Source organism: Heliangelus exortis, chromosome 14, assembly GCF_036169615.1.
Source record: "Heliangelus exortis chromosome 14, bHelExo1.hap1, whole genome shotgun sequence".
Taxonomy (NCBI): Eukaryota; Metazoa; Chordata; class Aves; order Apodiformes; family Trochilidae; genus Heliangelus; species Heliangelus exortis.
The window spans coordinates 6,989,334-7,002,272 of record NC_092435.1 but is presented as its reverse complement, the minus strand read 5'-3'; the positions used below and the strand labels follow the sequence as shown (position 1 = coordinate 7,002,272).

Sequence of the window (12,939 nt, the reverse complement as noted above, 5' to 3'; positions counted from 1 at the left end):
CCTTGCTTTGATTTAAATCTTTTGCTTAAATATTTCATTTATCTCTTCTGCTTTGGTCTCCTGCCACACCTCAGGTGGGTGAGCTGATTGTACTCAGCTGGACACAGGTGATGGATGGGGTTACACTCTCCTTCCCTGCTAGGTAGAAACTTCTGAAGTGTGGGATAAGGTGGACTTGATTTTTACTGTCCTTTGGATGGCTGTTCAGGCTTTTTTCATCAAGGAGGAGATCCCCAAGTGCCTGTTTTGCTCAGTCCATCTCACTTAATGCAACTGTTGGTCTTTGTTCAAGTGAATAAGCCACTGCAGAGTCAACGTTTACCATGAGGGATAGTCTTGGACTTGCTGGCTGTGGGAATGGTGGGACTACTCCCAGAACACTGCCTGGAAAACACTTCCCTAGTGCTTGGTTTCACTGTGGATCTCCAGTATGACTTTGCTATGTTAAAAAGACCAGTTATGTGGGGACAAAGGATGGTTTCCTCTTTCCTCTAAAGTCACCGGTAGCATAAACCTCCAAGCCTGAAGTTAGCTGTTTCCAGAGGCAGGGCTAATTCCTGAACACCCTCTGTGCCTTTTCCACTGCAGGACACAGTCAGGAATAATCACCCTGATATTCCAGGTGTTGAAAGCCAGGTTGGATGAGGCTTTGAGCAGCCTTGTCTAGATGAGAGATGTCCCTGCCCGTGGCAGAGAGTGGAGTAGATGATCTCTAACGTCCCTTCCAACCTAAGTCATTCTATGATGATTCTATGATTTAGGGAGTATCTCTTGCTGCACCCCTTGATATGATTTAGCTGTAAAAAGGTTTGTGTCTGTCTTATATTGTCTGACCATGAGGCAGGGGGAGCATTGTGTGTGCTATAAGTCTTTTTGCCTCACTGTTGCAGAGCAGCAGGAAGGCTCCTGATTCATTGTCGCCCAGACCTTCTGTCAGACCACTTCTTTTAAGAACATTCTCAGATGAGTCTAATGTGTTGTAACAGGTACCCTGTCCGAAGAGTTGGGATGATGGTTTTAAAACAAGTCATTGATTAACCAAATATAACCCTCAAATCAATTAAACTGTGGTTCTTGTAATCATCTTGACTATCGGTGTGGGGCACCTGTCCTTGCAGAATGGAGATGCAATGCTTGGGATGCATTTTAATTGGAGGATATTGTCCTGTCCAGCCCTATCAGAATCCCTTAGGTGTACAGATCTCAAACTGAAATATTGGGCAGTATGTCAAGAAACCCTTAATGTAACTGATATTTTAGTCTAATGTTAACAGACAACTCAGTCTGCAATTACAGCTAATGACTGGTGCTAACTGATTATAAAAGATAACACTGTTTACAATTAAATATCCAATCTCAGCCATTAAAATGGTTCCTGTATTGCATCTGAATTGGATCAAATTCCTTTTTCTAGGGTGCATGCTCTTCTGTCAGATAGAAATAAGTACATTTTAATTCATCTGCATAGACTGAAACTGAACATGTTAATTGTCTATATATGTCAACATCCAGTTCAGCAGGCATGTCTCCATGTCTGGGTGTGTCTACAAACACACAACATCCTAGCACAAGTTTACTTGATTTTAAACATCATAGTAAGCCTGTAGCAGAATAAAAAGTAAAAGTGCCTAACTGAATTCACAATTTTGTTTTCAGTGAGATGTTACAGAGCTGTGTGGTGTCTGCTGCGAATATAATACTGCAGATTCTCTGCAAACTTCTTCTACCTTTGGACCTGTGCTTGCTCTGAAGAATCAGTTTAATTGCAGTGGCAGGTCTTGCCTGAGCTCCAAATATATCTGGCAAAAATCTGGGTTTCTGCTTGTCCAGGCATCACTGGCAAGCTGCAGACGTTAGGTGGTGCTCTCCGCTGCTGTATACTGGTGCAGACTGGTGTGGGAGGCGGCTGGACTGGGGCAGAATGGGAGCTGCAGGGGACAGCAGATGCCACTTTTAGACTTTATACAGGATTTTGCAGACTGTGCAAATTAATATACCATTTTACTATTTACCCTTTGATTGTGAATGAAGTTTGGCACTTTTAACGTGGTCTAATCATTCTTCTTCTCCTATAACTTTTAAAATTTTTTTTCCTAAAAATAACATGAAAAGGTTTGTGAGGCTGAGAATGTGACAATTGCAATACATGTGCTTTTTCCTTCTGATTTTTGCAGACTGCCCCCTTTGATCTGCCTAAGTTAGTCTCATACAAACGCATAGAGAATGGTTATGTGAAGACTGAAGATGCTGTTACTAATTTGGCAGAACGATATCCTCTCAGGATACTTTAAAGTGCTCCATACAAACACTGAGTATTGTCATGCTGTAGGAAAGAAACATGGTTTTAACCTAACAGTTCTCTATAACATTACCAAGTCCAGGAGCAGCCATGCTGATAAAGCAGTAGCCAGGGCACTGGCCCCATGGTACCCGTTTGTCTTTGGTCTTGTTGCTTTCCCACCTCAAAAAAAAAAAAAAAAAAGAAAAATTTCTGCCAAATCAAGTCCGCATCGTTGAAATCTGAGAAAGCATCTTTAGGAATTCATCCAAAAGAGCACGAATGGAAGTGCAAGAGAGCAATGCCAGCCCTGCTTCACACGGGGGCTTCCTCTGCCAGCTGATCTCTGTCTGAGAGCAGCAGAGAGCTGCTCGAGTCTCTTGCTCTGCCTGACCAAAGAAGTAGCACAGACTTTAAACCCAGGAACAGCCCCCTCTGCTCGCTGAAGGCTCTGGGGAGTCACAGGAGCTGGATGCAGCCCTGAGAGCATCTCAGTGTGGGGCTGGGAGCCCTCAGCTGCCCCTTGCCCGTGGTGGTTTGCCAGATGCACATGGCAGAAATACTTGAAAATTGGGGGAAGTCTTTGCCGACGATGCAGAGCATCCAGTTGCTTACCCATCCTCCAGGTAGTGCTGGAAGCATCTCTGCTCTCTGTCCACAGCACTGAGATCTCCACAGAGCCCTGAGCACCCATCCTCCCAGGGACAGTTTGTTTGCTCGTAGGCTTATGGATGAAGGATGAAGAAAAGGTCATTTTCCCTCATGTCGTGGCTGCTTGGGATGGAAGGAAGCTTCTGGGGGGAGGAAAGGGTCTCAAAAGCAGGGCTGTGCCAGACTTTCAACCATTCTGCCTGGGCTCCCGTGGTTGTGCTTATGTTACTGCACCATGCAGTTGTTTCAACACTTTAAAGGCCTGAGTGACAGCATGATCCTTGGATGATCCTGGGGACACAGGCTGTGCCTCTAAACCTGCAGGCATAGAAAACTGCATTTTTGAGTTATTTGCACTATGATAAAAAGAAGCCAGTTTAAAAAGAAAAGGAATACATGAACCTGATTTCATTTTACACCTTTGTTTGTTTGTTTTTTTTTAAATTGGCATGTTATTTTTAAATCTACCTGTGCCATGGCCATGGGAACTTTTCTCTGTAGGTTGTGTACAGCAGAGGTGAGACGCCTGACACTTTTGGTTTTTTTTTTTTTTTTTGATGCTCTGATACGTTGTATGTGGAAAAAGCAGCTTTTTCTTTTTGATGCATTAAGTTCTAAGCAGTGATGGAGCACCGTGTGCCTCCACTGTTTGGTGTGAAGGTCCCCCCTGGTGCTGACTGTCCCAGAGCTCTGCAGGGTGATGCAGAGGAGTTCCTGTGAGAAGCTTTTGAGCCTCATCCCAGAAGTAAGGAACTTCACCCTCTCCGCTGCTCTGGGCTTAGCTCCCACTCACTCAAGCTTTGTGTCACTTCCGTGCAGAAAAACAATTTGGGACTAGATGGAACATTCCTTTCATCAAATTTCACTACCAGTGGACTATTAATTTTCAGAAGAATCGAGTCTTGCTCCCTGGCTGCCACCCCTGAGGTCCTCACTCTGCTCTGGTGGACGCAGGATTTGGATCAGCTGCAGGCGAATTCCCGTGCACATGATAAGGACTTTGCCATGGGCCTTACCTGAGGGGGAAAGGGGTCTGCTCAGTCCCTGGGGCTGCTCTGAAATCACCCAGCATGGGAGGGAGGGGATGTATGCACAGGACCACTGTATTATACACACTGCACTGGCCTCATTGCAAGTGGTGTTTGTTAGCAACCACGGCTCGACTCCTTGCTGCATGCAAGTAAGGAGCTGCACCTCTAGCATGTGTCCCATGGGCAAAGCTTTTTTTTTTTTTTTTTTTTCTTTTTTCTTCTGGTTTGTGTTTGTTGTTAGTTTGTGGGGTTTTTTTTTTTCTTTTTTTCCTAATTCATTTCACGGACCTAAAATTCAACTTGCAGACCTTTGTCCCGTTCTCAACTTTTCTTGCTAAAATGTGGTGCCTACAGATCAAATATGTGATGAATACAATGAGGAATACAATGCTCTATATGCCAAATCTAACCTTTCTCCTTAAATATACAGTTGCTGACATGTGTTTACATAACCTTTAAAATGCAGGCACTGAAATGCCTAATTCCTGTGATTCCAAACCATTCCAAGCCTGAATGGTCCCAAGCCTGACACCTTGCTTCTCCGTTTGTCTTGTTTTGTTCTCTGCTTCTAGGGTCAAAGTCTGCTCCTGTGAAATTCAGCTTGAAGTTTTTCTGGTGACATTAGTGGGAACAGAGGAATTTTGCCATGTTTGTGTGAAAAAAGCCACTTAAATGGGCTAATTTCTGCAGTTTGTTTTAAGAGAGAGCTTTTTGAGAACCAAATCTTTCTCTTCCCATTTCCAGGTCTCCTGTCTCAGGGTGGAGCAAGCCTGCAATAGCTGAATGTTCAAACCCAAGGCATGTCTGCTGACAGACAGGTTGGAGTGAATATGAAATGCCTTGAACAGCAGCTCTTCTGGGAAAATGGAGGTTTTCTTGGGCTTGGATCTTCAGCTAATGCAGTGGTGTAGTGCTAAGGATGCCAGGCCAGCTGAGCTGCCCTGGTCCAGCAGAAGAGCTGATCCTTGTCATTCAGCAATGGCAGCAGTGAAATTCTTATTGCTCTGGATGACTTGTGAAATCGGGTGAAACAGGAGAACCCTTTTGGAGTTAGAGAAGGGAAGAAAAAGCAGCGTTAGTGGCTGCAAGGTATCAGCTGGCAGGATGCTGAAGCCGTAGTAATCCGACAGCAATGCTGTGATTGTTGTTCACGTACCATGATCCACACTGCACTGTTACAGTGCTCATTAGTGAGCTAAAAGGTCAGTACAGGCTTATCAGTGGAAAAACTTGAAGGAAAACAAGGCTGGTGTTTTTAAGTAGGATTCATTGAAGTTTAATCACCGGCTAGTGACACTGAAAGATAAGAAAAGTAATTAAGATTCCCTCTAAAACTGTTACATGATAGCGGAGGAACTTGGTGTAGTCATAACTACTTTTCAAAACTAATCCTAATCATGAGAATGTTATAAATCACTTGGAATTGCATAAAAGCTGAAAATTGAATTGTATACACACAGTTGAAAAACTTACCTAATACTGCGCCAGTTATCCAATTTCTCAGCTATGATTTTTTTTAAAAAAACAACCCATGTAGTATATAGACAGTGTAAATTATATACAGGCAATGAGAAGATAAATTTTCAGCTTCTTGCAAAAAGAAAAAAATTTAAAAAGGACTGCAACCTTACATTTTTTTTTTCACTTAAATGCAATTTTATACATTTATGTTGCTTTGTATAAAGGAAATTGAATGTGAATGTTACCTTTTATGAATGCAACTTGCTCTTTTTTCATTACAGAAACTTTTGTTTGAAGTAATCAATAAACTTTGGTATGTTGTTCTGATTAATATATATTTGTTGTCTTGTCTTCTTGGATGCTCCTAGCAAATAGTTTATAACATCAGCTGTTCTGAGGCAGCATTGGAGAGAACATAGGCATTTTCATGGGTGGGTGGATGATGCCAGCAAGGGCACACTCTGTTCTCTGATACAGAGTGGTATTTATCTAAGGAAATACTGATTGCTTCTCAGATTTTTATTTTTCCAGCAAGGTATTGGCAAGATATTGCTGGTAACAGCTGCTGCACGTAGCTTCCCTATGTGCCCTAAACCCATCTCCCTGAAAAGTAATGTCAAATTCAGAAAGTGAATCCTGTGAATTAAGTGAATAAATTCAATTAACTATATAGAAGAGATGAACTCCAAGCTTTAGCTGACATTTATGAACTGAGTAAAAAAATATAATCCAGGTCTGTCTGCCTGACTTCTATACAGGCATGAAGAGTTTATTAATTCTGTGTATTGGTTCTGTGTGTCATGTCTACCTGTAACTAATTGGTATTTTTTAGTTCAAACACCAGAAGCATGCAAATGAGGATTAATCTGTGGTCTGTAAAATACCAGGAGCTGGTGAAGTCCAGACCAGATATTTACATTGCTGAAGTACCAACAATGCAATTAAACTGTTACTTCAGGACTCAGAGTGTTTGTATAGTATATAATACAGAGAGACTTAATTTTTTTTAATTTTTTTTTTTTTTTAAGGACGTGTCTGATTCAAGCTGAAATGTTTGTAATGAAAAACTGACAGTTTGAAAAATTCTGTTTTGGCTGCTTCGATTTCTTCAGCTCCCATGAGCCCCTGGAGGACAGATGGCTGTGCTATTTAAAACAAACTATAACCTTTAAGAAGCAGCTTGTACTATGGGAAACCAGATACACGCATTCAGAATCTTAATAGCCTGAGTGAGTGATAGTGAAAATCATGTGAAGAGCTGGAAAGGGTTTTACTCCAAGCTGGCAACCCAGGCTGACAGGACAAAAGTAGTAAATGGGAGACAGCCACAGGTCAGGGGGTGTTTGAGAAAGAACCAAATTAACATTTTAAAACGTCCGCACAACCCTGGGTATTAAAAAGGAGACACAGAGTCGCTTTGTAAGGTGATGTTTAACATGGAGAGTGGTTTTTGTAAAGGTCAGGCTGCTGGTGTGAGGGTTCTTGGCAGGCAGAGGGGCCCCGGTGTCCCTGTCCCTCCCTGCAGCCCTTGCCTGAGGCGCCGCGGCCGCAGCGTCCCAGCTGCTGGCACTGGGCTGGCTTCTTGCTCCTCACATGTCGGGATAACCTGCTGAGCTGGAAAATACTCTGTGGCCTGGAGGAAGGGTGTGTGTGCACCTGCCTGCCTGTTCCCTTCCAAACCTGGGGGTTGTAACAAGGCAGGTCTGGCTGAGGCAGAGAAAAAGAGAGAGTGGGAGAGCGGAGTGGAGACCTTTGACGTGGGTGATGCAAAAGCCTGGGCCTGGTGCAATCAGTGCTGGCACAACTGGCTTTGGGGGGGACCAAGTGTTCTGCTGGGCTGTGCAGGCTCTGCTCCTCCTGGACCATCCTGGAAAGAGTCCACGCCAGATGATACCCCCCCCCCCCCCAGATCAGGGGTGATGCTGCCTCATGCACATGAGATCCTCTTGAAATCCTCACTTACGAAAACCTACCAGAGCTTAATTACTCTCCTGCACAAGTACTTTGATGTTGCCGTGCTTATTCCAGAGGTGAGAAATTCCCTTCAAGATCGGTTTGACTTCAAACCACATTCAGCCAGCTCTGCTTTTCCAGTTCCCAGCACCACCCGAAATAAAATTAAAGCCCTTCTGTCCCCTTTTGTCCCGTTGGAGTTTGGGTGTGAAAGGCTGAGCGACTTTCTGCTTCCCACAGCTGGGGTTCTGGGGGAAAGCAGGGGCATGGAGCAGATGTGGAGGGGAGGAGAGGTTCAGTGGAGGGGTTGTCTGTGAAAGGGGCTAATGTGATGTTGTGGGATGAGGGTGTTTAAAGCAGCTTCACAGGTGGTATAGCAGGAAAAATGGGGTTTGGGCAAGCCAGGGGGAAAATGTTGCAATAATTGAGCTTTGGAGTGATGATACTGGGGCTGTATTTTGGAGAAATTATCCAGCAGCCATGGGACTGCCTGTGAGAGGAGGGACAGAGAGCTAAATTGAGGGTGACAAGTTAAAGGAGTCTATTTAACCAGGAACTTTTCTCCAGCAGCTGTCAGAAGAGAGGTGTTTCTGAAGAAGAGACTAGGGGACAGGATGATCTGAGCTGATGGTGATGGATGGGCATTTGTCAAGAGTCATCTGGGTGCCTCCAGGTGAGCAATGTTTCCAGTGATGTGCTGGGGCTGGAGCAGCCACAGCCAGACTGCTCAGCCCTCACTTTCTGCACACTCATAGCCAAGTAGGAAAACAGCAGTTTTTGGAAGCTGCAGAAATGAAACCTATTCTGTCTCCAAATTAGACTTAAAATATATTCTGGGGAGAAATAGCTGATACAGTTATTTGGATCGGTCACATGAAGTGATTGTATCACTGTGAGGCCACGGCTATGGCTAAAATGGAGCATTCCTATCGTACTAAAAAGGTTCTTTTGAAGAGTGATTTCTAAAACACAAAAAATGGCACCTCCAGATAAAGATAGCCTTTATCTGAGGGGAGTGTGGGGGGAAGAAATAATTTTAAGGTTTTTTTTCAAGGTGCTGTTTGGTTTTTTTTCCAGCCTCTGATGTAGGATTAATTAAATTAATAGGAATTCTGCCTACACCCTCTCCCTAAGATTTCAGGGTAAGGAATTGCACCCCCACAGAATAAAATCCTGCAAATAGAGGTGCTGCACGTGCTGGCAAGATTTTCCCCAGCTCTCTGAGAGGGCTTCTTTAACTCCATACACAGATGTCAGTGTGCCACAATCAGAGTACTGAACGTTAATGAAGGGCCTGTGTGGGAAATGCCTGAAAAAGAAACATCAGTGTTTCTGGCTGCCATTGTTTCCTTTTTATCCATATCCTCGTTCTCTCCAGATCAGCTTATCATTCCTAGGGCAGGCAGAGTGTAACACTCATCTCTGGAGGAGAAAGACACTGAGTAGCTTCTGCCAATGTAAAATACCAGCAGCTGGACTGTGCCTCTGCTGAATGCATCACTGGAATTGCTGGGCTTCTGCTGTATTATGCCCAAAAGGAGAGGCTGTGAGCAGCCAGGTTTCCAAAACAGGAACCTTTGTGGCTTGCAAGGGAACAATGGCAAGGAAAAACTCTTGAGAGCTCATCCTTCAGGTTGAGCAAACACAGTTTTTCCGTGCTGCGAGCTGGCTGGCGTGGCTGGTGCCAGCTGGATGGGCTGGAGGAGGCACAGCCTTGGGTTGTGCAGGATTCCTGTTGGCAACTCCTGCCTGGCCCTAGCTGCAAAGACCTCATCCAGATCCAGCCTTAATCATTTTGCCTTCCCTTCAGACAGCAAGGTTTGCCAAACCTGAATGATAACACAGCTGTGTCCTCTACTGGCTTGCTTTGTATTCCCCCAAACCAATGTCAGAAGTAGGGATGTATCACTCAGGGATGTTGAGTCCCAGTTACAATAGGGAATCATCTATGGAGCAGAAGAACAAAATAGAGACTTCCAGCACTGGGATGGGCCTCGTTTCTTTATGAGCTGCTATGGTTTAAGGAAAATTACATTCCTGTGATAAGAATACAGAAGGAATGTGGCCTGGCTGTCTTTCCACCCTTTGAGCCTTGCATATGGCTTTTCTCTGGCCATGTTTTACAGCTGTGCACCTGAGCTGGATTTTTTAATGAATAATTACCCATGAACTCTCCCTGTCACACAAGATGCTTTATGACCAGACAGAAAATTGTCTGCTCAGACTGTTCAGATCTGCTGTGATGGACAAGGAGCCCTGACTGAACGGGGAGATTTTCCTTGAGAAATTTTGTATCAGTGTAAGAAGGACACGTCCCTGTCAAAACACAGTAGTTTTCATACTACCATTGTTAGACCTTGGGTCCTAAATTAATAGCCCTGACTGCTGAAGTGTTGGAAAAAGGTCGCTATTATAGCAAGCAGCATAATTAGAAGGTTGTTTTGGAAAAACAGGAACATCCACGTCTCTATGCTGCCTTCCTGGGCAGCTCAGGCTCCTGTTGAGAATGAGCTGGCAGCGTTTGAACCTCAGCATTGGGGAAACTGAGGCTGATGGCTCAGGCTGGTGCTGTGAGCTCTGGCCAGCTTCAGCTATAGCGTGGCTTGGTGTAGTTCTCCTATAGTGCTCAAGGAATATGCTAGAATGCTGCTTGCGGGGGATGAAAGGACAGTGGGATTTTTTTTTTTTTTTTTCTTAGAGATGTGCTATAGGCACTAGGGTGGAGAGAAGTTCCGGCTGCGGGGCGGTGTGCCGGGAGACACCAGAGAGGAGTAGGATATTAAAAAAAAAAAAAATTAAAAAGGAAAAAGAGGGGGGGTGGAAGGAAAAAAAAAAAAAGGGGGTGGCGGGGAGGGAAAGAGGGGAGGGTAGGAAAAAAGGCAGGGCGGCCGGGGTGCCGCGGGGCGGTGCGGGAGGCGGAGCGGGGGGCGGGACCCGCTTTCCCCCGGCCCCGCCTGGGCGGCCGCGCGGGCCCGGGGCGGCGGAGTGGTGCCGGCGGCATGGCCCTGGCCCTGGCTCTGGCCCCGGCTCCGGTTCCGGCCGGGCCCCCGCCGGGGGGCACCTCGGCCGGGGAGATGGAGAGCTACTACTGCCTGCTGCGGGCCGCCGCGATGCTGGAGGCCGCCGCCGCCGGTGAGTCCCGGGGGCTGCCGGAGCCCGGGGGCCGGTGCGGGTGGCACAGGTGGCCGGGAGGGACGGAAGGATTTTCCTGGCCATCCCTCGCCCGCCGTGGCCGGAGCCTGGATGTCGGCTTGGCCCCGGAACCCGGCGGGTCGGTCCGGCCCGGGTCGGTTGCAGCCCACAGGTGCCCGGGTCCTGCCCGGTCCGGGTGCAGAGGAGCGAGTCTGTTCGGGTCCCTCTGCCTGGGGAGCCTCCGGGATGGTTTGTTACGGGAGGGTTTTTGGGGACTCTGAGTGTTATTTGTTTTGGGGGGTTCCCGTGTCCAGAGGGTTCGTTTATAAGGAGAAGCTGTATCCACTGTACTGCTGCCACGGCTTTTTTTGTTATTGGGATGGGTGGCTCAAAACGCATTTTGAAGAAAGGAGATTATTCTCAGTGAGCAGAAGGGTGTTTGGCGGTGCTGCTCCCCTCTTCAGCTTCCTCCCTTCCTAAAGAAGTTCTCCCTGGGAAGCTGCATCTTAGCCCGATGACTGTAGTGTGCCCTTTCACAGTTTTTGAAGCAGAGCAGCAGGAGATGTGTGTAAAACGTGTGTCTGTGTTAGGCAGCCCCTCTTCCCCCCTCCCTCATGCCCTGGTCCTTAAACATCGTCTGGTGCCCGGCTGCTCTGGGGATGGCACAGAGCTGTAGTGGTGTTGCTGTGGTTGTGTGGCTGCACACAGTACGAGAAGCAAATGCAATCTGATCCCTCACTCTCAGGCTGCAAGCTGCTCTCCTGCTTCAGCTCTGTTTCCTTTGATGGACAATGGTCTGCTCATAAATTGACTTTTTTGTTATTTTATTGTCTTGTGAGGAGAACAGGTTTTTTTGGTTTTGGTTTTTTTTTTTTTCAGCGAGACCTTTCATAATCCAGGAAAGATAGTGGCATCTTGGGTGACTTCAGCCTTGCTGGAGGATGCATACCTTGTCAGGGGGTGAAGGCACTCATTCCTTATTTGTTCACAGCTGGCAGTGTGCCTGGAGCCTTGCCAGGCACAAGAAAGACACACTGACCCAAAAAAAGCTTCCAGTCTAAATCCAGTTTCTTTGACCTCTTTGTGTTGCACAGTTAGGGTGCAAGAGGCATTTATAGAGGGTAAGTCACAGGTGTGACTGTCACCTGCCCTCAAGAGATGCCTGTGTACATGTTCTTCTGGGATGCTTACACACTGCTGGGGGCTGACCTGCCCACCAGACCCTGTTCCTTTGCTCACACCCTGCAAATGAGGTGGGAAAAGGTAGGCAGAGGAGATGGAGGTCAGTGAGAGAGGGATGCTAATTGAGTGGATGTGATTAAAAAAATGTCTGATCCTCCTTGTGCTGATGTCGGCGATGAAACACCCACACTGCTCCAACAGGATCTGGGTGACACAGGGATGGGGACACAGATGGTGAATGTTGTCTGTGAGAGGTGCAATGGAACCCGGGTGCATGGAGGCAGTGGGTTTCTTGTGATCATGGGCCCTGTCTTCTAATAAGCTCATGGCAGATGACCTTTGCATAATACTCATATGAAATCAAAATATCCCCACAAAGGCACATTTGTGTGGTTATGGCTGCAGGATCTGGGCACGTGATTTGGCATCTACCTAGGTTCTTAAAATGAGCTATTGACAAAGATACAAAGTTGAGTAAGGTTCCGCCAATCATGAGATTAAAAATAAATCAGAAGGGTTTTTTTCCTCATTGCTGATTTCTGAGAATTCAGTCTGATCTGGGACCGTGTTTTAACCATTTCCTTTCATCATCAATACTGGAAATTTCATCATTTCTAGTAGCAGGCGGTGTTTCCCCCACATCTGCCTTACAGTGAGATATAAATGTATATAAATTCCAAGCTTTTTACAGCCATTCTTGTCTCTGAAATGGCTTGGGCTGCTTTGAAGAGCTGTGAGAGGATGGGGCCAGCAGCCCCTGAGAGCTCTGCACTGCTCTTGGTCTGATCCCCTTTGGGTGGACCATGGAGGAGTAGTAGTCTGGGAGCAGTCAGTAGTACGTGGGCCGTGCTTCCTCTCCCTACATCACATTTGCTACAACTGCAGTTTAATGGTTTATCATTCATATACCAGGACAAAAGTGAAGTGACAGCAGGGCTGTGTGGGAGGCAAACAACCAAAGTGTAAAATATGGGGGGAAAAGAAAAGAGTCTTCCCAAGTGCTGTCTTTGCCATCAAACCAGATGATTCTCGGAGACACGGAGCTTCCCTCTTGTTCCTGGAGATGGGTTCTTCAGAGCTCAGTCACACTTCAGTGCTGGTCACACTTGTGGTAGGAGCCTTTTGTTAAAGTTGGTTTTAGCAGGTAGGACTTGCAAGGGAAGCCCAGAGCCACAAACTGAGCAAACGCCCCCAGCTTCATCCTGCAAATGGGCAACTTTGTGCTGACAAACACATCTCATTGGGACAGTG

The 12,939-nt window shown here is 46.2% G+C and overlaps 2 protein-coding genes across 9 annotated transcripts in view; both read left to right on the top strand.

Annotated features, from left to right (window-relative positions):
• ATP11C (ATPase phospholipid transporting 11C) overlaps positions 1-5,756 on the top strand; it is a 56,404-nt gene extending 50,648 nt beyond the window's left edge. For 4 of the 8 annotated variants that reach the window (XM_071757423.1, XM_071757420.1, XM_071757419.1 and 1 more), the window contains one exon: positions 2,175-5,756. In XM_071757423.1, coding sequence (XP_071613524.1) covers positions 2,175-2,291 — 117 coding nt within the window. In that variant the 3' untranslated portion in view covers positions 2,292-5,756. Of the gene's footprint in view, positions 1-890; positions 987-2,174 lie in introns of all 8 variants that reach the window. The other 4 variants (XM_071757421.1, XM_071757417.1, XR_011728565.1 and 1 more) reach the window with 3 other exon arrangements.
• A 4,557-nt stretch (positions 5,757-10,313) lies between these two features.
• The window catches only part of MCF2 (MCF.2 cell line derived transforming sequence), a 56,991-nt gene continuing 54,365 nt past the window's right edge, over positions 10,314-12,939 (top strand). Inside the window, exon 1 of the mRNA XM_071757412.1 lies at positions 10,314-10,506. Coding sequence (XP_071613513.1) covers positions 10,374-10,506 — 133 coding nt within the window. The 5' untranslated portion in view covers positions 10,314-10,373. The remainder of the gene's footprint in view (positions 10,507-12,939) is intronic.